At 41.0% G+C, this 22,786-nt stretch overlaps 9 protein-coding genes across 9 annotated transcripts; 4 read left to right on the plus strand and 5 right to left on the minus strand.

Annotated features, from left to right (window-relative positions):
* Positions 1-13: 13 nt before the first annotated feature.
* Positions 14-3,850, minus strand: V1514DRAFT_363192 (tRNA synthetases class II (A)-domain-containing protein). Its single transcript, XM_066929758.1, has 9 exons — positions 3,659-3,850; positions 3,420-3,519; positions 3,247-3,355; positions 3,097-3,185; positions 3,016-3,043; positions 2,933-2,955; positions 2,846-2,876; positions 2,023-2,792; positions 14-1,956 (listed from the first exon to the last, which is right to left on the minus strand). The coding sequence occupies exons 1-9, from the start codon at positions 3,730-3,732 to the stop codon at positions 157-159; spliced, it is 3,024 nt and encodes a 1,007-aa protein (XP_066783440.1). The 5' UTR covers positions 3,733-3,850; the 3' UTR covers positions 14-156.
* Positions 3,851-3,984: 134 nt separating this feature from the next.
* V1514DRAFT_330992 (branched-chain alpha-ketoacid dehydrogenase) lies at positions 3,985-5,707 on the minus strand. The gene has a single exon (XM_066927609.1). It carries the CDS (start codon positions 5,419-5,421, stop codon positions 4,120-4,122), a length of 1,302 nt encoding a protein of 433 aa, XP_066783441.1. The 5' UTR covers positions 5,422-5,707; the 3' UTR covers positions 3,985-4,119.
* Positions 5,708-6,221: 514 nt separating this feature from the next.
* On the plus strand, positions 6,222-8,746 carry V1514DRAFT_330995 (uncharacterized protein). The gene is made up of 4 exons (XM_066927610.1): positions 6,222-6,769; positions 6,837-6,993; positions 7,046-7,409; positions 7,466-8,746. Exons 1-4 carry the CDS (start codon positions 6,529-6,531, stop codon positions 8,666-8,668), a joined length of 1,965 nt encoding a protein of 654 aa, XP_066783442.1. The 5' UTR covers positions 6,222-6,528; the 3' UTR covers positions 8,669-8,746.
* On the minus strand, positions 8,647-9,341 carry V1514DRAFT_330999 (uncharacterized protein). Its single transcript, XM_066927611.1, has 2 exons — positions 8,834-9,341; positions 8,647-8,785 (listed from the first exon to the last, which is right to left on the minus strand). Exons 1-2 carry the CDS (start codon positions 9,187-9,189, stop codon positions 8,746-8,748), a joined length of 396 nt encoding a protein of 131 aa, XP_066783443.1. The 5' UTR covers positions 9,190-9,341; the 3' UTR covers positions 8,647-8,745.
* Positions 9,342-9,475: 134 nt separating this feature from the next.
* V1514DRAFT_331002 (uncharacterized protein) lies at positions 9,476-12,856 on the plus strand. The gene is made up of 4 exons (XM_066927612.1): positions 9,476-9,707; positions 9,759-9,888; positions 9,945-11,461; positions 11,536-12,856. Exons 1-4 carry the CDS (start codon positions 9,626-9,628, stop codon positions 12,543-12,545), a joined length of 2,739 nt encoding a protein of 912 aa, XP_066783444.1. The 5' UTR covers positions 9,476-9,625; the 3' UTR covers positions 12,546-12,856.
* V1514DRAFT_331005 (copper amine oxidase) lies at positions 12,857-15,233 on the plus strand. Its single transcript, XM_066927613.1, has 2 exons — positions 12,857-14,791; positions 14,859-15,233. The coding sequence occupies exons 1-2, from the start codon at positions 12,891-12,893 to the stop codon at positions 15,064-15,066; spliced, it is 2,109 nt and encodes a 702-aa protein (XP_066783445.1). The 5' UTR covers positions 12,857-12,890; the 3' UTR covers positions 15,067-15,233.
* Positions 15,234-15,566: 333 nt separating this feature from the next.
* Positions 15,567-15,882, minus strand: V1514DRAFT_331007 (uncharacterized protein). Its single transcript, XM_066927614.1, has one exon. It carries the CDS (start codon positions 15,875-15,877, stop codon positions 15,665-15,667), a length of 213 nt encoding a protein of 70 aa, XP_066783446.1. The 5' UTR covers positions 15,878-15,882; the 3' UTR covers positions 15,567-15,664.
* A 2,698-nt stretch (positions 15,883-18,580) lies between these two features.
* On the minus strand, positions 18,581-20,379 carry V1514DRAFT_352314 (uncharacterized protein). Its single transcript, XM_066929491.1, has 2 exons — positions 19,825-20,379; positions 18,581-19,757 (listed from the first exon to the last, which is right to left on the minus strand). The coding sequence occupies exons 1-2, from the start codon at positions 20,269-20,271 to the stop codon at positions 18,741-18,743; spliced, it is 1,464 nt and encodes a 487-aa protein (XP_066783447.1). The 5' UTR covers positions 20,272-20,379; the 3' UTR covers positions 18,581-18,740.
* A 218-nt stretch (positions 20,380-20,597) lies between these two features.
* V1514DRAFT_331030 (uncharacterized protein) lies at positions 20,598-21,639 on the plus strand. Its single transcript, XM_066927615.1, has 2 exons — positions 20,598-21,105; positions 21,162-21,639. Exons 1-2 carry the CDS (start codon positions 20,657-20,659, stop codon positions 21,553-21,555), a joined length of 843 nt encoding a protein of 280 aa, XP_066783448.1. The 5' UTR covers positions 20,598-20,656; the 3' UTR covers positions 21,556-21,639.
* The last annotated feature ends 1,147 nt before the right edge of the window (positions 21,640-22,786 follow it).

Here is a 22,786-nt window from a genome sequence, read left to right on the forward strand (position 1 = left end):
AATTTACATGGACATAAAAAACCATAAAATTAATTATAACAAAGCAACTGAATATTTTTTACAAAAAAAATAATGATCATACATGCTTCTTTAGAAACTACTACATCAAAAGTTTTCCCAATCTACAACATTACTGATGCCATAGCAATGGGTTGCTTATATATTAAACTTCTCCTTAAAGAACTTCTCAACATCCGCAACCGCTTGGTCAACCTTATTCGATTCAATGCCAACACCTTGAACGGTAGGACCCTTTCCACCAGATTTTCCGCCAACAATGCCACTAACAATGGCAGCAACATCTTGCGCAGAAAACCCGTTGCTGGACGTGACATCTGTCGAGATATAGCCGCCATGTGCAACCTTGTTTTCGTCGGATGTTCCTGCCAAGAGGTAAACCGCCTTGCCTGGCTGTTTTGCCTTGACATACGAAACAGCTTCCGAAATGGCCTTCGCGTTTGCAGAAATTTCTGGAACAACGGCCACCAAGAAAGGTTGGTTCTCATGCTCAACAAAGTATTCGGTGACCAACTCAACCGCTTTCTTTGACTCTGCCTTTTGCCTCAATTTTGAGTCCTCCACAATCTTTTTCTGAATCGCAGCAAACTTATCTTTTAATTCTGCTTTCTTAATCACAGAAATTGAAAGTTGATTCAATGCGTAACCAGCGGTCTTTGCTTCCGCTTCCTTAGCAGGTCCAAGTTCGAGCTTGTCAAGCTTGTCAAGTTTCTCAGACCATTCATTAGCAACTCTCTGGACTTCATATGCTTCATACCCAGTAACTGCAACAATACGACGAATACCCTTAGCAATTCCACTCTCCTCAACAATAACCAACTCCTTGATGTCACCAGTAGTCTTTACATGAGTGCCTCCGCAGAACTCGATACTGACATCTTTCCATTTTTTGCTTTTAAGATCATTCAGTAATTGATCCACGGGAACTCCAACGGACACAACACGGACTGGATCAGGATATGTCTCACCGAAAACGGCACGAACTCCAGAAATCTCACGAGCAATAGACAGTGAAACGTCTTTGGCATATACTGGCAAGTTCTTTTTAATGTCAGCCGAAGCAATTTCTTCCACTCGCTCAAGCTCTTTCAGTGTGAGACTGGCCTTATTCGAAAAATCAAAGCGAAGCTTATCAGGAGCAACAAGAGAACCACGTTGGTCGACACCGTCTCCAAGAACAGTTCTTAATGCAAAATTAAGCACATGAGTTCCTGTATGATTGTTTCGAATTGGCCATCTTCGAAGTTCATCATATTCAGCCACGACAGAATCGCCAACCTTGAGCGATCCATACTTAATATATCCAGTATGAAGAACGTAACCTCCGTAGAGCTGAACGTTATCAACGTCAAATTCAGACTTTCCGTCAATAACAATTCGTCCAGTATCGTATTCTTGCCCTCCTTGCTCTGCATAAAAACTGGTTTTGTCCAAAATGATACCAATCTGCTTGCCCTCGTCCAAGACTTCACTGCTCTCAATAAACTTTTTATCGACGTAAATAGCTTTAATCGTGGCCTCAACATCCCCTCTATAGTACTTGTACTGATCATCTGTTTTTGGAAGTCCTTCCTTTTCTAAAAATCCAAGGTCATGAACGTCAAGTTTAAGAAGTTCCTGATTGGAAGAAGTTTTCTTGCCTCTCTTTGACGCTTCTTTTGATGCCAACTGAGCAGCTTCAAACCCCTTTTCATCAATTTCAAGGCCAGACTCTTCAGCCATTAATCGTGTCAAATCAACCGGGAAACCATATGTGTCATAAAGTCTCCAAACGTCTCGACCATCGAGAACTTTGTTGCCAGTTTTGGCAGCTTGATCTGCGTATTGCTGGAACAATTTCTCGCCTCTATCAAGGGTTCTCGAAAATGACTCTTCCTCCTCATTGAGAATTTGAAAAATATCATCCGTCTTTAAAGACAGTTCTGGAAAAATTTCAGACTAAAGCAAACTATTAGTATGATTCGACCTCTTAACTTTAAAAAAAAAAATTAGAAAATACCGTACCATTTGATCAATCAAAGTAGGTGCCAAACGAGAAAAAAAAGTGCCAATAGAAACATCAAACTTCTTTCTCACATATCGAGCACCACGCCTGAGAATTCGACGCAATACGTAACCACGACCCTCTGAATTTGGAACGCCACCATCACTAATGGCAAATGTGAGAGTACGGACATGATCGGCGATAACACGATAGGCAGTGTCGATTCCGTCGGTATCCTCATCACCAAATTTTCCAGAATATGGTCTAGCACCGGTTAACTCCTGAATCTTGGCAAACAAAGGAGTAAACACGTCAGTATCATAGTTCGATAACTTGTCTTGCAAGACAGAAACAAGACGCTCAAAGCCCATGCCAGTATCGACATGCTTTAATGGAAGAGGCTTGAGAGACCCATCAGCTTCGCGATTAAACTGGATAAAAACGTTGTTCCAAATTTCAAGAACATTTGGATCATCCTGATTCACTAAATGAGCAGCATTTCGTCCTCCGATTCTGTCGTAATGAACCTCAGAGCATGGACCACATGGACCTTGATCTCCCATCTCCCAAAAATTATCTTTCAAGTTTCCAGGAAGAATATGGTCGTCCGCCAATCCAATTTGTCTCCAAAGTTCTTTGGTTTCTAAATCAGGTTCAAGACCACTCTTTTCATCTCCACCAAAATAGGTGGCGTAGAGTCTGTCCTTCGGAAGACCGTAAACTTCAATAAGAAGCTCCCATGACCACGCTACTGCTTCTTCCTTGAAATAATCGCCGAATGACCAATTTCCTAATCAAATTAATACGTCGTACTTGCCTCAAAAAAATAAATAAAATTCATACCGAGCATTTCAAAAAACGTATGATGATACGACTAAAGACAAATTGTGAGTACTTGATTTAATAAAAGTTGAAAAGAGGTATACTAACGTCTTTTCCGACATCCTCCAAATCTATTAGATTATTAGCACTATTTTTTTTTTGGCATTCAAATTCATCTTAATTTTACATACCATTATGCTTGCCACCGGCGCGAATACACTATTTCTATTATTAGCATTAAATCAGGAAACGTTAATAAAGCAAAATAATACCTTTTGAGAGTTCGTGGCGCGCTTTAGCTTAGCAAAATCACTAGAAGGATCTACGGTACCCAAAAAGATCGACTTATACTGGTTCATTCGTAAAGCAAGAAGTTAGTTAAAGATCATAAGCGGGTAAGTCAACATTATAGGTTTACATATCTGCATTGGCGAAAAGTAAAGTCGGATCGTCATAAGGAACAACAGAAGAACTGGGAACAAATTTGTGCCCCCTCTTCTCGATGAAGTAGTTTAAAAAAGTCTTGCGAACCTGTTCCAAAAAAAAAAAAAAGTCAACCTCAAAACCTCCAACATGCCAATTGTGCCACTCGTACCTTATTCGCAGGCCAATCTGACGGATTTAAGACCATGCTTGCCACAGGCGAATAAACAGATGCTTTGGAAGTAAGCTTTAATTGATGTAACGGTTTTTTGCTAAAATTTATAAAAGAATTGAATTTAGTGCCTGACCCCTATAAAACGAGTGTGTGAGTCAAACAATTACACGCTGGTCATGAAAGCCCAACGAAAATAGTCAAAACACACATTACTCGCCAACCCAATTCACACGTACATCAAATGACTATTCAGTCGAGTAAACTTTCGTGTAGAGTTATAGGATTGCCCAGCAATTCGACAATGGAGCATTCACGAACGAGCAGCGAGTTTTGCATGCAACAAATCAAATTGCCGGTTTCTGATTTAAAAAGAATTGCCTAACGCCCTAACCCAATAATTGCCCCCCAGATCTTTTTTAAGGTTTACGTCAAAGACTGAGTTGCATAATGACTAAACTGGGATATTTGAGGATTTCCTTTTTAAATTGTATTTTCATTTCAGTGTAGAAATTTGGTTTCTCACAGTTTAACTTGGGCAAAATATGATTGATTTGATTCTGAAGTGAATGATTAATAGATTATTTTATGTTTTGATACAGTAGCAGTGCATTATTATGCAAATTATAAAATCATGAAACCACGTCCAAATCTTTACAATCCAAATATCAGTAAACGTAACATTTAAACCTTGATAATTCTATACGCTAGGCGTATGTTTTTCGTTTCCCAGTTTACAAATATGCAAAAACACATCGCAGCCGTATCCCTCTAATGATTTAACAGACAGCTTGCCCCCTGAAAATTCAGCATATATCCTGCTCATAGGCAACCCAATTCCCAATCTAATGGCAGGTGACCTTAAGGTCAGGCTAGATAAGCTACTAACATGCTTTTGTCGTCCTTCACCAAAATTTTCACTATCTAGTGTCGCCTCTAGCTCATCTACAATGGCTTCCATGCCCTTAACTTTGCTAAAATTTTGATGACGTATAGCTGTTCGGGGACCATTAACAAAACTCCATAGGTACGGTACGATTTCGGGAGGCAAGCCACCAGCCTTATCTGAAAATCTAAAAATAACATAATCTGGCGAGTCTGAGATTGTAACTTGTACTGGTGATGGAATTTCTCCTGTTGCCTCAAACCTTTCCGCCGATGCTTCAAACGTATTCCGGAGAATTTCCCCAATAATATACCGCAAATGACTTTGTATATATGGAAATTTGGCATTCACATCACCTTCATAAATAATTTCTGGCAAAGGAATATTGCCATGAAGTGACAGTGAAAGTCTTGTAGCGAGAGATGCACATTGATCGACCACATTTTTTGCATGGCACTGTAAGAACACATGACCTATTTGATCGGAAGAATTGAAATTCTTATCTTTTAAAAATGCATCCGTCATCGTGAGATGTTGCTCTGTAATTACTCGTCTGGAAATTCTGCCCCGGAGTATCGAGTCCAAAAATCTATCCAGGCGGGTCGATTCGATGGATTCCGCGCATTCGATCACTCCCATCACCAGTTGAGGAACAATTGAAGTATGAAGTTTCAATCTTTGATTTAAAAGTTCACAATATCGATTGTTGTCTTCTATTGTTCTGATTATTGGAAACTTCCTCAACACGCTGAATGAGTCGTAGTATAATTCGTAAATGTTTGAAATACGCGGGTTGCTTACGACCACGTAAGGCAGACTTTGCATGTCGTGTATTCTGTGTGCCATTCTTGCAGGTAATTCTTGCCTAACAAAGTTTGCAGACTGCAAGATCTTCTCGTCATTCAGCCTTCGGCCAAAAAATGCCAATTGTTTCAGCGAGATCAGTCGTGGTTCCCTTGAAGCAAAATCTAAAAGAGCTTCATTTTGATAAAAGTGCCGGGATGAAACGGTTGATATCGGTACTGAAGAATTGTTTCTAATACTAGTGTGTGAAAATCGTCGCACATTCCGCATGGAACGGTTACGAATATCGGCTGTCAAGTGCGATCGAGACATTCGGAAAGCAAATTCCTGTCTGTTATGTGTTAACTATAGGTGTGGGCTTAGTACTTGTTGATCTATAATTTTGCTGGCGACTGTTGGCTAAGGGCCAAGTGGTTTAAGGCATGTGAACGATGAACATCGATGATCTTATAAACTATATGGCTGAAACTATACTGAAATTATGACACATAATTTGCGTTCGCGCCGAAGTCTATAATTAATTAACCTAACGACTGCACATGCGATGGGCATGGTTAGTTACAAAAGGAACACTTTTCTTGTACGGCCACTAATTGGCATAGCATACAGGTATTGTATATGCATACATTAATAAATCATAATGAAGACCAACTAGGCTGGCATACAAGCTGTAAATCCCCGTGCCCTATTACAATACGTAGTTACTTAATCTACAAAGGTCCGCTGCATTTTTGTTCTACTAGCTATTTGATTTAGGAGTTAATCCGGGACAGTTCGATGGCACAAACCGCTAGTACACGGTGCGATCTGAGAAGGACTTCCAAACACGCCTGGAATACGCAGCCTGGTTGTGGCTCTATTTATCCTCACCGGACACGACAGAGAACTTGGTGCGACATGATAAGTTGGAGCTCGTGACAGAGCATTTCAAGTACTACACATTGTACCTGCGTGTCATTTAGTGTTGTGTGTTATGTCGGGCTTGACCAGATCTTCGTAGCGGTAATGCTACTCCACGTAATTCAGGCATGCTTGCTGTTATTTCTGCAAGCCCAACACTAAATCCTGTCTTGTCTTTTATTCCGTATGGCTTCTTTTGACACTCGTAGACTTCACTGAAAACGAATATAACACCTGGTTTGCGATCCCCTCTCCGAATTATGCGGTCTTATCAATCGCTAAAAGGTGGCCCATAATATCTACAAATTCACAAGTTAAATAATACAATAGTGCCTGCTCTTGAATATGGCAAGGTAAACCCTACCCCAGTTTACTTATTGTGAAGTAGCCTGGCAACAAGAATCAAAACATGGCGTGCACCAAAAATTCTACAAATCTGTTATACTAATTGTACAATCTGGCATACCATTTAACAATCTGCACAACTGTTTATACCCCGCAACTTTACATACTTCAATCATGAACAGGCACTATTTGTCAGGAAGACGTGGAATTTCATTCAAAGCGTCTGAAAGCGGCAATCAAACGTCGAAAGGACACCGGGAAATCCGGGCGGACAACAACTATTCATTTGCAGGTCAACACTTTGAGCCGTTATCGCACATGCAACAGAACAAATTTGCAACCGCAACTGTTTACATTGGAAACTTAACTGAAAATATAGGTGAAGATGAAATCAGGGAAGCATTTGGCAGATATGGTAAAGAAAGATATTCTTTTTAGCGTGTAGTAAAAGTGGATTTTGTTTTTACTAATTAGTTTTTAAGGCGTGATTGAAAAGATTGTTTTTGTGGACAGACCACGCCGTGACGTAACTTATACAACTGTGATGAACTATTTTGCATTTCTCACATTCGCCGACCCTAGATCCGTGACAGCGGCGGTTGATAACCTGCATGACACACTGTTACGTGGCGTTCGACTGTATGAAATCCCGTGGTGGAAATCCCGTGAATAAACTGACTAACATGCTCAGGACTGTGCGTCCAAAGATAACTAATTTCTCAGACAAGACCTGGAAGAATTATGACAATAAACCTTCTGCGAGCCGGTTGCCATCAGGGAGATCGGAACACCGGGAATTCTCATTAGAGAGGTCAGAGATGACACAACAACCGTTCTCTCTTTCTATGACTTCTCCAGCACTTCTTGTCGATGCAAGCTTGACACATCTTCTAAAAGTTAGAAATCTTCCAAAGGACATGCCGTCGTTTGAACTATACTACACTGCTTGCCGTTATGGTAATACCGTATGCGTTTTTATTGAAGAAGAACTGGAAAGCTTAAGCGGGTTAAGAGTAGGCGAGATTCTTATGGCAACGCCTTATTTTGCAAGAATGGTTTGAGTATTCCCCTTGATCTACTAATCAATATATTAACAATGTTTATTTTACAGGCTTTTGAAGGACTTAATAATTTTGAGATTAGAGGTTATAGACTTTCACTTTCATATGGACCTGTGAACTCATACAATCTGCTGCCGTCAAATGCGACCGAAATTCAGAGAATCTGGGCAGCACAAGTCGCTGCTCACTATCTCCGATATAACACGTATATGCAATACTACCAGATGCCATATCCATATGCGTATCCCCAAGATGGCATTCATGCGCCCTATGACTACAATCTGTCCTTAGCTCAAAGTATGAATCAACCAATGTCTTCATCTAACTCATTAAAGGGCAAGCCAGCTCTCGCCACAGATTCCGGGGCTGAACGTATAGACCCCGAGGAAAATGCGATCAGTTTTCATGAGCAGGCAGGGACTACACTTCGAAGAAAGAGCAAAAGGCGTCCAAAGTCGTTTATTTTTTCTCCGACTACTATTGAACCAATTGATCCCTGTACTCTGTACGTCAGTAATTTTGACCAACACACTCTAACGTGCAGAGATGACCTTGTTCAAATGTTTAAACCGTTTGGAGATATTGTGGCAGCCAGTTTACCTCGTATTTCGAATTCAGGTGCTACGAAAGGATTTGGATTTGTGCAGTTTAAATCTCCCGACGATGCATTAAGGGCAAGGGAGAGCATGAACCAAAGTCATCATGGAACCAAGGTAATGTCGGTGAAGTTTGCAAAGAGAAGATCTGTCTGGGAAGGCGATGACATGAATAAAGATAATATTGTTAGCTATAACCAACCAGTGGAAATTGCTCAAACTATTCAGAATTGTCACACATTGATACCGTTGGAAATAAAGCGAAAGAGTGAATTTGTGCATACGCCACTTCAAATTGTCTCAGGCTATGGGATCGATAATAAAGAAAACAGTAGGATTTTCTCAAATGGGACAGTCAATATTATTGGTGGCAGCCATGCCGGAGACTCCTTGATAAATCTTGTGCCAGAATGCAATACCAATTCAAAAGCTCTTGAACTTAAACCAGGGAATTGTGGATTCAGTGAGATCTCGGACACGAAATCTTCTGCTGTGTTTGAAATATCGGATCATACTGTTAATACCCATATGGAGAATGAACCAAAAAACGTTACAGAATCGTTGCAGATGGATGATTTCCGGGTCAAGGTTAATTTGGACTTTGGCAACATGGTTGAAAACTTGTCGTTTACGGAGCCGAGTGTAGCATTAGTTTAAAATCACAAGTCTCTTTCTGTTTTTGGCGATGTCTATGTATTTGTATTTTATCATCACTAATTATATACATTGTTAGACTATATTGATTCTGTTTCTATCCACGTATTAAATTTATTCCTAGAATTCTATTAATGCTAGTTACAAATATGATGATGTATAACTTACCCCATGAACTCATCGAAGTTCCAATCAGTTCCTGTAAGCCTATCTATATCATCAATCCAAATATAGCAATTCGTATGCAGTCTTTTTTTCCCTTCATCCGTAATTACTTCTACAGCCCTGCGTTCATACTCGTCGCCTTCAAACTCGTCCAGTTTTGCCAATTCCGCGTCTGATATTCCAGTCACCAACATACCTTTTACGGAACTTTTAGAATCTTTTATTACTGCTGGATATGCAACGTTGTTTATTTTTGAACGGGAATAACCATGCAATGTGGCATGTTGAAACCTTGGTAACGTTTGGTCCGAGACTTGAGATTTCCCGTAAAGAACTCTAGAAACGACTTGAGGCGACATTAAAGTCCCGTAGCTAAGCAAAAACAGTTATTACAGGCCATTTACATTCACTGGAAAAAAAATATCAATTAACCGACCAGAACACTGAGTTTGCCATTTCGAAAAATGAGCACACAAATCAAACATTATTGTCCAGCTTATTTGTTGATAACTCTAGGTTGAACTCTATATTTAAATTAGCGAACCGTTCTTGTACTGGTACCGTTGCTGTAGCAATGTATAAATAACAAAACTCAAAAAAAGATACACGACAACAAATATTGTATATAGTACCAAAATTAAATCACAACGTTAATATCATAAAAGAAAATGCCTTACAATAGTAACGAATAGTTAATTGAATAATTTGAATTTCGAAAATTTTAGTAAATTTATTCCTTTTCAATTTATTAAAGCATTCTTATATTCGTTTCCTTTAAAGCAAATTTAAATAATAATGGCCGCACCTACTTTGGATATTCCAACCAAGCTTCCATTTTTTTGCAAGGCTTTATATTCTTGGTCCGGAGAACAAGAACGTATGTTTAGCAAAGTTGAAGGTGACTTGCCATGAGCTAATTGGCAATTAGGAGATCTTGGATTTGTTGAGGGTGATCTTATCGAATGCTTGAACCTTGGCGATGGGCAATGGTGGGTGGGCAGATTGAAAAGAAATTACAAAGTCATGGGATATTTCCCTTCAAACTTTGTAACCATATTGTAAGAAAACAATGATTGAAATGATTTTATATCGGTTATTAAAGTGTTTTTTTAAGGCAACCGGAGAAAACCAAGCAAGCAGAGAGCGAAAACCGTCAATACGAGCGGCCACAGTCTGTTAACTTCCCAAGTTACAACGACAATACTGATTTTAAATTTGACGATGAATTTGACGAATATGAAGCTCAGGATGCGCCGCCAATGCCACCTCCGCATAAAGTTTTGTATCGTTCAAGCACGTCACATTCAATCAGGCACAATGAACCAGAACATGCACAACTTCGGAATGATAGCGCAGAATTGGAATCTATAGACGGAGCAATGAACGATATTTTCAACAGTTTGGAAAAAATGCAGGTTGCAGAGCAGCCTGCTCGATCAGTCACGTCGCTCAGTAAGCGCAGCAGTTGGTACAACAAGGACTCATCAATTTTAAGAAAGCTTAGTCTGAATAGAGCAAAAAGCAGTATGGCATTGAGAAACGAAAAGCAAGAAGACACGGTCTACTATGACTACGATGGGCGACATGAGACCATATCACTTCAGTCAAGAAGAAGCTTGCTCAGGAACAGATCACTTGGACGAACAAACACGGTAAAGACTACTTCGACAATATCTAATGGTGCATTTTCAACTACTAGTCAAAGTACAGCTCCAACGACAATTAGTGATATGAGCGCGACTTCGGCCGGAAGTCTGGCGAGACGGAAGGCAATGAGCAGAATGTCGACTAAGAACGAAGACGCGGAGAACGTGGCACCGGTCACTCTTCCAACAGGCATTCGTTCTGGTCATCTCCAGATATTGCAACCCAAGTCAAGTTTGGCAGCATTGAAGCTAAAGAAATCAGGTTTTTTTAATAAACTTAAGCAGCTTGGAGGTACAGGTTTGACGACGAAGTTGACAAAGTCAACAACATCATCCACGGATTCCAACTCTTTTTCGGGAAATGGGTCAAAAGACTTCCAAATTCAGAGAACAATGTCATATTCAAAAGCCGTGGCGACAAAGATATCTGCTCCAACCCGGGATGCGGAGTTTCCGCAGGAGCAGAGCACTCAGTGGATTCAAGGACGCGTCAACGTGTCTCGAGCGAAATCTATGAGTCAGAATGAAAAAAACGCTCGCAGAAGAAAACAGGAACTTGAAGGATTGATTGTGTTTAATCCTCTGGAAGTTTTACATAGAAAAGTTGAGGGAGACGAGGGATATGATGGCAGAGTGGTTGATGTAGGGATGGATGTAACAAAGTTCCACTTCAGCACGTTGGACAAGGCAGTTCGAGTGCTATCAGTGCCTAGTTTGTCAACACTTTCGTCATTCACTGTCACGATTCTTTGCCGGCCGTATAAATCAGATTTGCAAAGACTGCGCGCAATTTTTGTGTTTTGCACTGAACGAATAATTTGGCATCACGCCGCGATCGAGGAAAATGACTTTGACGATCCGATACATGACGAGAATAAGATATTCCGGTCGAGGAAAGCTAGCGCGGACGAAATGGCATTCTTGGTCAAAGCCATGTGTGGCATGCTACAGATTCCTTGTGAGATTGTAAAAGGATATTTGAAAGGTTTGCATAGTGCGATACGAATAAGTTGAAAGAAAACAAAAACCGCTAAAAATTTTTTTTTTTTTTTTTTTTAGCACCGGGGGAAATCGTAGAGAGTCAATCGAGTAAGGTCAACCACGCGTGGAATACAGCCATAGTTGATGGAGAGTGGCGGGTTATTGATGCCTCGCTTGCCAGTCCCACGCATCCCAGACGGGAGCAGTACGTGAAAGGAAGCAACAACATAGGTGAAGATTTTTATTTTCTTGCAAAGCCGAGCGAGGTAATTTTTACCCATGTTCCACGATATCGGGCGCAACAGCATATCGTGCCGACGTTACCACGAAATATCGTACTAGAATTTCCATCCATATGTCCGGGCATGTTTCAAAATCAGATATATTTATCAGAGTTTGACACGTCGTTGCTCCGCATGACGGATCAAGAAATATGCCAAATCGAAGTTCAAGCACCGCCAGAAATTGATGTACTAGCCGAAGTCGAAGTGCGCGGGTACTGTGTTGATGCAGACGGCGACGTGTTTGAGTCAGGCGACGTAACCCGGACTCGGACGTTGGCCCAACCGTACTGGGTGCACGGACGGCGCCTCTTCCGAATCAAGGCAGTGCTTCCTCCCGGAGAGCATGCCGGGGTTCTCAAGGTTTATGCTGGTCGACGCGGAACTGTGCATTCCATTCGGGACAACCCTTACGCACCGGCAGTGGCGTTCCCTGTTACGCATTCCGGTACGGGTAACGACACCCCGTTCAGCTTCGTGACCCGGCAGCCAACCCCGCAAGCTCAACGCTTTGACGTTTACGTGGTCGAGCCTCAATGTGAAGAATTGGTGTACGGCAACGTGTTTATGTTCCAGATACGGGAGTATGCAAACAACGTCGAATCTATGGTATTCACTCCGGGCAGGACGGCGAAAATGGCGATTGAAGCACCCAGTGGCAAGATTATTCGCATGAACTCACAACAGGCAGAAGAGCTGAGCTGGGAAGCGCTGATAAAGTGCAACGAGCGCGGGCCATGGCGAGGATTGGTAATGGCTGACCGCAGCGCGACGTGGTGCGTTTTCGCCGAATGGAAATGCCTGTAGCAATGGGCTTATCGGTTGAACAGAAAGGAGAAAAAAAAAGCCAATCGGGGACTCCTGAAACCTAATTTTTTTTGACAAAAGATCCTGGCCATGTTTTGATAAGAACGAGCTTTATCTGGTGCCGGCGCCGGTTGGCCAGTTGAAGCTTCAAATGCAGCGCGGTTCGTGCACAGACGGGAATCGCTTTCCTATCTGGGCTTAGCCGAGTCATCGTCGCATCTCGTGGGCATGGCTCCATGAGTGCCACTCACCAGGCAAAAAGCGCATAAATAGAGTCGATTCACCCGTCGTTGTTAAGAATATCATTACTGTTCAATTTTTTTGTTCTTCTCATAATCAGCTACAATGTCTGAACGCCTTTCACAAATTTCTTCTCATACTCGCGCCGCGGTGGACTCGGTGTCAAATCCACTCGATCCACTGACTGCGTCTGAGATCAAGGCTGCGGTTAACATTGTCAAGAAAGCTTATCCCGACAAGTCACTCGGTTTTAATGTCGTGACTTTGGCCGAACCCAAGAAGTCCGAGGTTCTAGCATGGATTGCTTCACCCACGAGTGCTCCTTTACCCACTCGTGAGGTCGAGGCCGTGGTTATTGAGACGGGCGTGTCCGGCGTTTGGGAAGGTTTGGTTGATTTGGATGCTGGAAAGATTACATCGTGGAAGAAGGTCGATGATGTGGCCCCGATTCTTACTGCTGATGACCTCATCAAGGTCGAGAAGGTCATCCGTACTGACGAGAGGGTTATTGAGCAGTGTGTCATCTCCGGCGTTCCAAGGGAGGACATTCACAAGGTTTACTGTGATCCGTGGACGATCGGTTATGACGAACGTTTTGGAACTTCTCGCAGACTTCAGCAAGCTTTAATGTACTACAGATCTGATGAGGACGACTCTCAGTACTCACATCCACTTGATTTCTGCCCTATCTATGATACCGAGACCAACGAAGTTATTGCCATCGACATTCCTACCATTCGACGACCGCTTTCCAAGGCCAAGCACGCAAACTTCCACTCAAAATATGTCGAGGAGAATCTCGGTGGCTACCGCAAGACCGTCAAGCCTATTAACGTTACCCAACCAGAAGGCGTGTCGTTTAAGATCACTGGCCGCGAGATTGAATGGCAGAATTTCAAGTTTCACATTGGGTTCAATTACCGCGAAGGTATTGTTCTCAGTAATATCACTTACGACGATCATGGCGATGTCCGACCTTTGTTCTACCGTATCTCACTCGCCGAGATGGTTGTTCCTTATGGCAATCCTGACCACCCACACCAGCGCAAACATGCATTTGATCTAGGTGAGTATGGCGGCGGTTATATGACTAATTCTCTTGCGCTGGGATGCGACTGCAAGGGTGTTATTCATTACTTTGATGCTGCTTTTTCCGACAGGGCTGGCGAACCTTATGTCATCAAGAATGCGATCTGCATCCACGAGGAAGACGATGGAGTTTTGTACAAGCACTCTGATTTCCGTGACGGCTATGCGACTACAATTCTTGCCCGTGGTGTTAAGCTCATTATTTCTCAGATTTTCACTGCTGCAAACTACGAATACATGGTTTATTGGATTTTCCACATGGATGGTACTATTCAGCTTGAGATTAAGCTTACCGGAATTTTGAACACCTATGTTCTTGGTGAAGGTGAGAGCACCAGAGGGTTTGGAACTCAAGTCTACCCCGGTGTCAACGCGCATAATCATCAGCATTTGTTTTCGCTTCGTTTGAACCCAATGATTGATGGCGTTAATAACTCGGTTCAGATGTCAGACGCCGTTCGTTATGCTCCTCCGGTTGGTTCCAAGGAGAATTTTTATGGCAATGGCTTCTTGCCCAAGGCAACGTTATTTAAGACTACTGGTGAGGCTATTACTGATTATGATGGATCCACTTCCCGCACTTGGGACATGATTAACCCCAGTAAAATCAACGCATACTCTGGCAAGCCTGCTTCTTACAAGCTTGTTTCGAGGGAATCTGCCCCGCTCATGCCGAAGGAAGGTTCACTTGTTTGGAAGCGTGCAAGTTTTGCTCGCCACACTGTTCATGTTACTCCATATGTGGATAGGCAGTTTTATCCTGCTGGTCAATACGTCCCTCAGACCTCCGGTGAGCCGTCTCGAGGATTGACTGAGTGGATTGGAGATGGTACCGCGAATATTGAGAACACGGATGTTGTGCTGTGGCACACTTTTGGAATTACTCATTTCCCAGCTCCAGAAGACTTCCCAATCATGTAAGTTAAACCGATGATATGTTTTTTTATTTGTCTAGGAAATAACAAGACTAATTTTAATTTACAGGCCTGCTGAACCAATGACACTTCTTTTACGGCCGCGAAACTTCTTTTTGCAGAACCCGGCTCTTGATGTGCCGCCATCATACATTCAGACTACTTCCGGGGCTCGAAGTGCTGGAAATGCCAACGTGTCTTCACTGACTGACAACATCTCACGACTTGCCTTTGATGAGACCAAGACCGACGAAAAATCTTCATGTTGCAGCAAATAGTTTAATTGCATTTTGTATAGTTGTTTTATTTATCTGTCTTTTTTTTTCCATTGTTTTGCGGGTTACTTGTACAGAATTTTACATGGTTTAATAATAGTGTTATCTTGAAATAAAATTTATAATTTTAAATTTTTTGTTGAGTGGGTAGCAAAAAAAATTCCTTTATATATACGGTAATTATTGGTTGCATATTTTATATAAAGTCCACGGTTGAAGTGCAGCCAGCAGAAATGATAAACATCTTTGTGGAATGTAAAATGAACGCCGATTAATGCACCTAACGAAAACGCTGATGTGTTTAGAGAATACAATACTGTCTCCCATTTTAATGAATTTTCCTTTTTTTATTTTATTTTTTTTTCCAACAAAAGTTAATAATTTTGTAGTGATTTTGATGACTTCAATGCAAACCTTTGAACAAAAAAAAAAAAAAGCGCAGTTGAATCATCTCTCAAGAAAACGTCTGAATTAACTTGATAAGTGAATGAGAATGTATTAACTATTGACAACATGAATTGCTTAATTACCTTATACCTTACATTATTTACACCTGGTATCGATTCCATTCCAACCGCCATATGCAAACTCACAAAACATTTTATAACAAAAAAACTAACACATATGATAGCAAATGATATGAAAAAAAGGCAAAAGAAGAAAGACCCCCCGGGGGAAGGGAGCCTATCAAGGTAAAGGAACAGATGAATTGCGGAATTATGCTGTGAATGTGATAAATAAAACTTGAAAAATAATTATACATCTTATGGGGGACGTGATTTGGTATATATAAATATACATCCCCATCCGTCATGTGCGTTAATGGCACATGACGGTTTAAAAGAATTTTGAGACCACCCGCCCGGCTTTCTTGGAACGCTTGCTGACGGGACGGCTAGACGACCTAACATCATTAGCCGGACAACTTCCTGGTAAAAATGCGCACTGCGCTTGCAATTGTACTGAGTTGCCGCCTTGGTTTTTTTCTTGGTCTGCACGGCAATAATCTTGTTTTGCACCCATTGCAGGCACGACCGATGATGACTGGCTTTGATGACCACGATCTTACCGATCGGCTCAGGGTCATATTTAAACACCTGGTCAACCTCTGCAAAGTGGACTCTTTTAGGGGTATGTGGCAAGGTATCTCCTGATGCGGCTTGGCTGTTGAAATATTGCTCTGTGGCTTTTTATGTTGTGATGGTTGTAAAACTTGAACAGACGCAGTTCGCCGTTTGAAAATATTTAGCGGGCCTTTTTGGCAGGCCAACGACGACACGGGCGGATTCATGCTGTGAGCTGAATGGGTTTGACCTGACATTATTAGGGTATTTTCTGGTGATTTTATTTGCTTGAACAAAAAATTTTATTGCTTTGAAAACTGTGGAAACTTGCTTGCTGTGTTTGCTCAAAGTTCTCTGTGTGATGCAAAAGTTGGGAGAGGGGTGTCGGGGGCGAAACGAAATGTTATAGATATTTCAAACCGGCCTGGGTCATACATTTTTTTATTTTGAAATACTTCAGTCAAATTATTTGCATTTACACTATTTAAATTTTAAAAAATGGCTTTTCTTTTTTTTGATGTAATCGGATCAGTACAATCTAAGTAAGTTTCCAGCAATTTTTTTTTTTATCTCCTTGCTAAATTGATACATTCATATTTTGATGTTTTTTTAGTCATGTCATATAGAAGCAATCTAATACTTCATATTTCATATTTCTATCTATATTGTAAATAAAGTTGCCTATTTATGTAGCCTTTTATTTTATTTGATAAGTACGTAGTACACTTTCTCAATTAAAAAAGCATTCTTGTAAATAAAAATCCATTAAAAAACCCATGAATTCAATACAAGACGTTGTGACACGCGTTCATTAAATCCCTTTTAAAATTTGTGGTCTTGAATGTATTTACTTGAAGTCTTTGCAGGATAGTGCCCACACTTGGGCAGAGTCGGCATCAACTTTATTATACATGTTTAAGCCATGTCGACCTGTTCTCAGCTGTGCCCATCTGCGTCCGTCTGTGTCGATTGATTTTTTCATATTGTAGATACATACCCATTGCGCTCTTCTCGGTTGATATTTATATTACTCCGAATGCCTGTGTCCCATTTGTATCCTTCGACGTCCATCTGCGTTCTTCCGCGTCCATTTTGCGTTCCTTGATGAGGAATGGAATAGAATTGTGTGTATAGAGTGAGGGGTAGCTCGATTTTTCAAGTTTTCGGCAAGAATTAAGTTTTGGATATTTCGCTCGAGTAAATGCCAAACTTCAATTTTTATTTCAGTAGTCCTTTTCAACTCATGTGTTTTATGTAATTTTGCTTTTTATTTTTGTATTGAACCAACATTTGGTAGTTACATATAATAAAGACATGTCCGGAAAGCGTTTCATTTGTACCAGTTTTCTTGTAAAAATACACTTTCCCGCTGATTGAAACGACATGAGCTGACATCGTGGCTTTACCGAGACCGGTATAAGATCATTTTTGATCTATAAATGGTGAACGAATGCGCACACAACCTCGTTTGTTCCCAAATCTTGTCGTAGTTAATATCAATAATACTTTGATCAGTTCCGCCATTCCAGTCAGGTCCGCATTCCTGGCAGACCTGATCGTCGTCGTCAGGCTAACCACGCCGTTACTCTTAATTCGAAATCCATTCCCATTTTTGTCTCCAGTGTTGTCGTTTAAAAACCCGGTCCATGACAACAACAACGACAACGACAACGACAACGACAACGACGACGACAACGACAACGACGACTTGCAACATGTGCTGGCTTCATCGTTTAACTTGCAATTACCATCGCCTGTTACCAAGCCGGTCCAATCTTACACGTTCAGTCAGAGCAACACTACCGCCGGGAGCGAGTACGCGACAACGTGGACGATCGTGCCGGCAAAGTTTGTGCGCACAGCAACCTTACTGACCGACGTTGCACAACTCGCATGCTCATCATGGCTGCTAGCATTTGTCCACCATCACAACATTGTCGACGAACGTGCAAAGACCGGCATACTCGCGGCGGCAGATTTATATGGAGACGGTGACTCGCGAGATGGTGCCAAAAAGTCAGCAACTGATTCGTTGAACAGCAGCTCGGAGATGGATAGTGACGAAAAGGAAAGTAGTAATGGTGATGAGTCCATTGAAGCCAAAGTGAAAAACTTTCGGAAAGTGGCGCAAAATGTCATAGAGATTTTTGAAGATCAATTATTGAAAGGCAATCTCAAATTTATAGAACGATATCTGGCTACTCGTGAGATGGATGGAGTCTTTCTGGAGGAGATTAAGAACTGTTCAAATAGACGGGTCATGCCCCATACTTGGGGTAGAGTCGCGAAAATTATTATAATAATGTATATTAATATTTTACGTAATTTGTGAATGTCACTACCAGCGTTTTCGTTAAGCTCATTAAGCGGCGTGCTTTATGGCTTCCTGTTCGTTGCCACACCGCTTAATTAATCAGTAGTTATGTGAAAATGCGAATCGTAATTGTAATTGTTTAAAACAATAAAATATATGCAATAAAATTAAAACTATTTACATTAAAAATTTCTTTCTTTTTTTGTACGCCCAAGGAAAACAAAATTATTTACCAAACAATGCATGTGCATTGAATCATGAATCATCCAAAAAAAAACCTTGCATTTGTCTGCTATAACTTAGGTTTCATCTGGTTTGGCATCTTTTCCTTCAAACGGTCGCAAAAAATCACAACCACCATCGTTTTTCAAAAAAGGGCAGGCATGAATTGACAAAAAAGCCGCATACCTGGCTTGACGTTCAGGTTCAGTTTCCAATCGTCCGGTGATCAAAAAAGATTCCTTATCCCAATTTGACGTATCAATCCAATGAACATTTTTATCACCTTGTTGTCGCACATTCGTGACAACTTGCAAGCTTTCCTGTTCCAATGAACCATCAAACGGGCGAAGCACAAAGATGGGCACCCGACGATATGCCTTTTTCCGAATATGCCAAATAAGGTTCATGTATGTCTCGGTGTACGTTTTTGATGCGTCTTGGGGCAGCAACGTTTTATACATGAGCTTGTGATCTATTAGACGTTTAGTAGCTTGCCCGATATCAAGAATAACCAATTTTGGTCTGTATTCATCAAAATGCCAATACTGAGAACTCGATCGAGACGCGCCTAAACTGCCAAGAAAAAAAAACTTATCAAGACCAATTGAATCATGCGGACAGTCCGTGATACACTGTCCATGACCTGGGATAAGTACGCGGTCGACCGCAAACTGATTTGCCAGTTGATAAGACCAGGAAAAAACATCAGGAAGCGAAGAATTATAATGATCTTGAAGAATCTCGATAAGTTGTCTTTTTTCTAATCCTGAAGGTAGCACCTCCCTTTCCTTGTCCACGTAAAATCCTTCCACGTCTATTCGTTGGGCGCCTGAAAATACTATGCGGGCGTCGTGCATGGCATCTTCCAAGTCAGACGCCACGGCCACGACTTCTCTGCCATACGGAAGAACGTCATAAGTCACGCTGCGGTCGATTGAAACGCTCATAGTGGCTGGATCATCCACGTTGCCGAGATGAATTCCAAGTGACGTGCCAGTGAATTTGACGTCGACGTACATTCCGGGAAACGGTGTCGAAACAACTACTCCGGCCACAGCACCTTGCGCTTTGTTCCTTGACCATCGGCCGACAAACTGCAAAAAAAAAAAAAAAAATTAGAACATTTCCATTCAGAAGGTCGTGGCAGCGTTGACAACGTACATGAATTTTGGGATCATTAGCAGCAACTAATTGTTTAGTGTTATGTATCTTATTCCGTAACGGGTCAAATTCAACACTAGGTTTTCCTCCTCCAAGAAACAAAACCACAGCAATAACCAGCCAGACGCCGACCATGCCTGCAAATAGTTTTTGAACTAACGTGATATTTCTTCTCGCATACAACAGGCCACTATGTAGGCCGTTCGACGTGTTACTGTTTTTGCGTCTGTATCGGCCTTTATTTTCATTTTTTAATGAACCTAGTAAACTGTTCTTCTCTGGAGATTGTGATCGAGACCGAGGCGAGCCTGGAGATGCGTCATGCTTCCCGTTGATGTCTCTAAACTGGCGTGACCAATATTTTGCCGATGATCCAAGTGCCCGAGAACCTACGGCACTGCGAGACCGCGAAGAGCTTGAAAACGAGCTGGCATTAGATAAAGACATGGTATATATTTGATATAAAGAAACCGTGAAAAATCAAGACTAGCATTATCTAGCACAATGGAGCCTTGAGTGCATTGAATCCAACCGATGCCGGAACTAAACTGAAACTGACTTTACGTATCAGGGATAAACCGTTTATTTAAGAAGGCAATGCTTGTAAAAGTTCAATATTATGCGCTACATATACTGGGTACAGAAATCGGCGGCATTGTGCTATCTACACTGTCATATATGCTGTATTAAGTAAGCCAAAATAAACACATAAACCGGGTAATCTTTAAACTCCCAAACCAAATTAAAAAAAAATTAATTGAGCTTCGAAGAACGAAAGATCAGTAGTAATAAGGCAAAGTCACTTACACTACATGAAATAAAATAAAAAAAAATGGCAAAACGAGAGCAAGTAGCAAATGGTTCGGCTACAAAGCGGCTAGTGTCTTCGACTTCAAATGGCAAATCCAATACGACACCAGTATCGGCAAAGGTTCGCAGCCGGCAACAAGGTGATGCTGCGCATACTCTAGGACATGAATCGTTAAATGAAGGCGATGCTACGCCGTTTGAGACTCCTGCTACAACGATACAGACAAATGGTTCTCGTGGACATGTGCGGTTTGGTGACGACGAAATTAGTACGCCGGTGCCATTACGGAATTTGGTAAAGAAACAACAGGAGTCGGTCATACCACCACCGCCCACACCTGGCGGGTATTTTACTGCTGATGAACAGTTGTCCAGTGATGACAACGATGAAGCACCTGAAGACTTGTCGTTTAGTGGGAGCAAGGCTGCGGTGGAAGCTCAGGAAAAATCTCGAGTGAGGGAAATCGAGACGTAAGTTTGAGTTTTCAGACGTGTTTTTTGATCCGTTGCTAATCGAAACCATGCAGAAAGCGACACGAAGATCGAGCAAAGAGGCGAGCTAATGAGCAAAGGTTACAAGTTCAGAAGGAAGAAAAACTCAAGAGAGAGCAAGCACAAAAGCAAGACGTTCCATTATTTTTGCCCGCCAATGTTTTATCACAGGTTACTACAACGCCAGTTTTAGAAGTCAAAGAAAATACTGGCACAGTTGTTCATATTGAAAAGAAGCGGAAAAAAATTGTATTCACGGAACCAGCCGTGAGAGACATCCCAAAAGACCAGGTAACGTTTCGGGTATTGAAAAAACCCAGCACGGCAACGCTTGCTGCGCCGGCGAAAACTAAAATAATCAAATCTCGGGATAGATGGTTAAAACGAAAAACAGCAAAAAATGCTAAAAGCAGGAAAATACAATTTTGAATATATATATAGTTATATATATTCTACAAGATTATATATTGTACAAGATTATACATTGCATGATAGGAGTTTGTACATTAAGATTCATGTCTACGTGTAGACCATGGTGTAGAACAACCTTTTTAACATCGCTATCATACCCAAGATTTTTTTTTAATGTTTTCATATATATCAGTGCTAGATATATGCATATATACCTGATTGAAGCGAATGCGTTATCGAAACAGTGATGCTTTCGGGTGATTTTCCAGTCCAGTGCATCCCCACTCGTGTGATTTATTAAACCTGCAACGACAACATTTTTTTTGTATTGTATTCGACAAGTGCTTATTATTGCCCTTTTTGGTAACGAGTATATTCTGGATAGATAATAACTAATTTATCGAGCTTGGCCTGGGGGATTCACAGCCTGTATGCCAAATCATTTAGTCTTAATTGAGATGACGAACTGGGCATACAGAAAGTATATTCGAGTGAGGGGTTTCTTTAACCATGGCCCATGTTTTTCTTTTATACCATCACTTTTACTTTAACCATAGTAGTATACAGCCATTCCCCAACCAACTAGCCAGAGTTAGTGTGCATCTCATTGTCGATGATGTTAGAGAGCATATCGTGATTTCTCTTGAAAACATTTACGCCTTCGCATGATTTCAGTACTTTCAATAGCCACTCAACACGCATTCGTTGTAAAACCATAAAATTTCTCACCATGGTCAGTTGTAGAAGAATACCAAAAGCATTCCTTTAATTGGTATAATTACAGTCAAGACGGACATCATTTGCTCGATTAGTTAATGCGAACCATGACATGAGCGATCGAAAAAAAGATTGCCACCCAATAAATCATTAAGCATATAATATACTAAATCATATTTAGCAAAATATTCTTCATTAAACTGTATTCTTAGTATTTTGTTCTGTAAACGTTGATATAATTACGAAAGGAGGATGTGCAAAAAATAAAATAAAATAAAAGACAATGAATTGATACCTAAAACTTGTCTTCAAATATGTAAAGTGTTCAATCCAAATAAATAACATCTAAAGCAAAACGTATATAACAACTACAAAAGAATTTTTTTTAATGATATATTTTACTTAACAAACAAACCAACCTTCAGAATATTGTACTATAACACACATCAACAATGCCACGACATTAAACATTAAACATTATACTAAAAAAAACAAGAAATAATCATGCAGGACTTCTCTTTGGGGGGATTCC

This window comes from Lipomyces japonicus, assembly GCF_038497905.1.
Source record: "Lipomyces japonicus strain CBS 7319 unplaced genomic scaffold V1514scaffold_19, whole genome shotgun sequence".
In the NCBI taxonomy this organism is placed as follows: Eukaryota; Fungi; Ascomycota; class Lipomycetes; order Lipomycetales; family Lipomycetaceae; genus Lipomyces; species Lipomyces japonicus.

What these genes read in the sequence shown, in the direction of transcription:
- V1514DRAFT_363192 (XM_066929758.1), bottom strand. Translation starts at nt 3,732, where the DNA reads ATGCTCCATTGTCGAATTGCTGGGCAATCCTATAACTCTACACGAAAG. An exon ending in TTTACTTTTCGCCAATGCAG is followed by an intron (nt 3,186 to 3,246) that starts ATATGTAAACCT and finishes TTCTTGCTTTAC; the next exon opens with GAATGAACCAGTATAAGTCG. An exon ending in TACGTTTTTTGAAATGCTCG is followed by an intron (nt 2,793 to 2,845) that starts GTATGAATTTTA and finishes TAATTTGATTAG; the next exon opens with GAAATTGGTCATTCGGCGAT.
- V1514DRAFT_330992 (XM_066927609.1), bottom strand. Translation starts at nt 5,421, where the DNA reads ATGTCTCGATCGCACTTGACAGCCGATATTCGTAACCGTTCCATGCGG.
- V1514DRAFT_330995 (XM_066927610.1), top strand. Translation starts at nt 6,529, where the DNA reads ATGAACAGGCACTATTTGTCAGGAAGACGTGGAATTTCATTCAAAGCG. An exon ending in CTGTTACGTGGCGTTCGACT is followed by an intron (nt 6,994 to 7,045) that starts GTATGAAATCCC and finishes TAACATGCTCAG; the next exon opens with GACTGTGCGTCCAAAGATAA. An exon ending in CGCCTTATTTTGCAAGAATG is followed by an intron (nt 7,410 to 7,465) that starts GTTTGAGTATTC and finishes TTTATTTTACAG; the next exon opens with GCTTTTGAAGGACTTAATAA.
- V1514DRAFT_330999 (XM_066927611.1), bottom strand. Translation starts at nt 9,189, where the DNA reads ATGTCGCCTCAAGTCGTTTCTAGAGTTCTTTACGGGAAATCTCAAGTC. An exon ending in AACTTCGATGAGTTCATGGG is followed by an intron (nt 8,786 to 8,833) that starts GTAAGTTATACA and finishes ATAGAATTCTAG; the next exon opens with GAATAAATTTAATACGTGGA.
- V1514DRAFT_331002 (XM_066927612.1), top strand. Translation starts at nt 9,626, where the DNA reads ATGGCCGCACCTACTTTGGATATTCCAACCAAGCTTCCATTTTTTTGC. An exon ending in TCAAACTTTGTAACCATATT is followed by an intron (nt 9,889 to 9,944) that starts GTAAGAAAACAA and finishes TGTTTTTTTAAG; the next exon opens with GCAACCGGAGAAAACCAAGC. An exon ending in TGTAAAAGGATATTTGAAAG is followed by an intron (nt 11,462 to 11,535) that starts GTTTGCATAGTG and finishes TTTTTTTTTTAG; the next exon opens with CACCGGGGGAAATCGTAGAG.
- V1514DRAFT_331005 (XM_066927613.1), top strand. Translation starts at nt 12,891, where the DNA reads ATGTCTGAACGCCTTTCACAAATTTCTTCTCATACTCGCGCCGCGGTG. An exon ending in CCAGAAGACTTCCCAATCAT is followed by an intron (nt 14,792 to 14,858) that starts GTAAGTTAAACC and finishes TTTAATTTACAG; the next exon opens with GCCTGCTGAACCAATGACAC.
- V1514DRAFT_331007 (XM_066927614.1), bottom strand. Translation starts at nt 15,877, where the DNA reads ATGACGGATGGGGATGTATATTTATATATACCAAATCACGTCCCCCAT.
- V1514DRAFT_352314 (XM_066929491.1), bottom strand. Translation starts at nt 20,271, where the DNA reads ATGTCTTTATCTAATGCCAGCTCGTTTTCAAGCTCTTCGCGGTCTCGC. An exon ending in CTAATGATCCCAAAATTCAT is followed by an intron (nt 19,758 to 19,824) that starts GTACGTTGTCAA and finishes TTTTTTTTGCAG; the next exon opens with TTTGTCGGCCGATGGTCAAG.
- V1514DRAFT_331030 (XM_066927615.1), top strand. Translation starts at nt 20,657, where the DNA reads ATGGCAAAACGAGAGCAAGTAGCAAATGGTTCGGCTACAAAGCGGCTA. An exon ending in CGAGTGAGGGAAATCGAGAC is followed by an intron (nt 21,106 to 21,161) that starts GTAAGTTTGAGT and finishes GAAACCATGCAG; the next exon opens with AAAGCGACACGAAGATCGAG.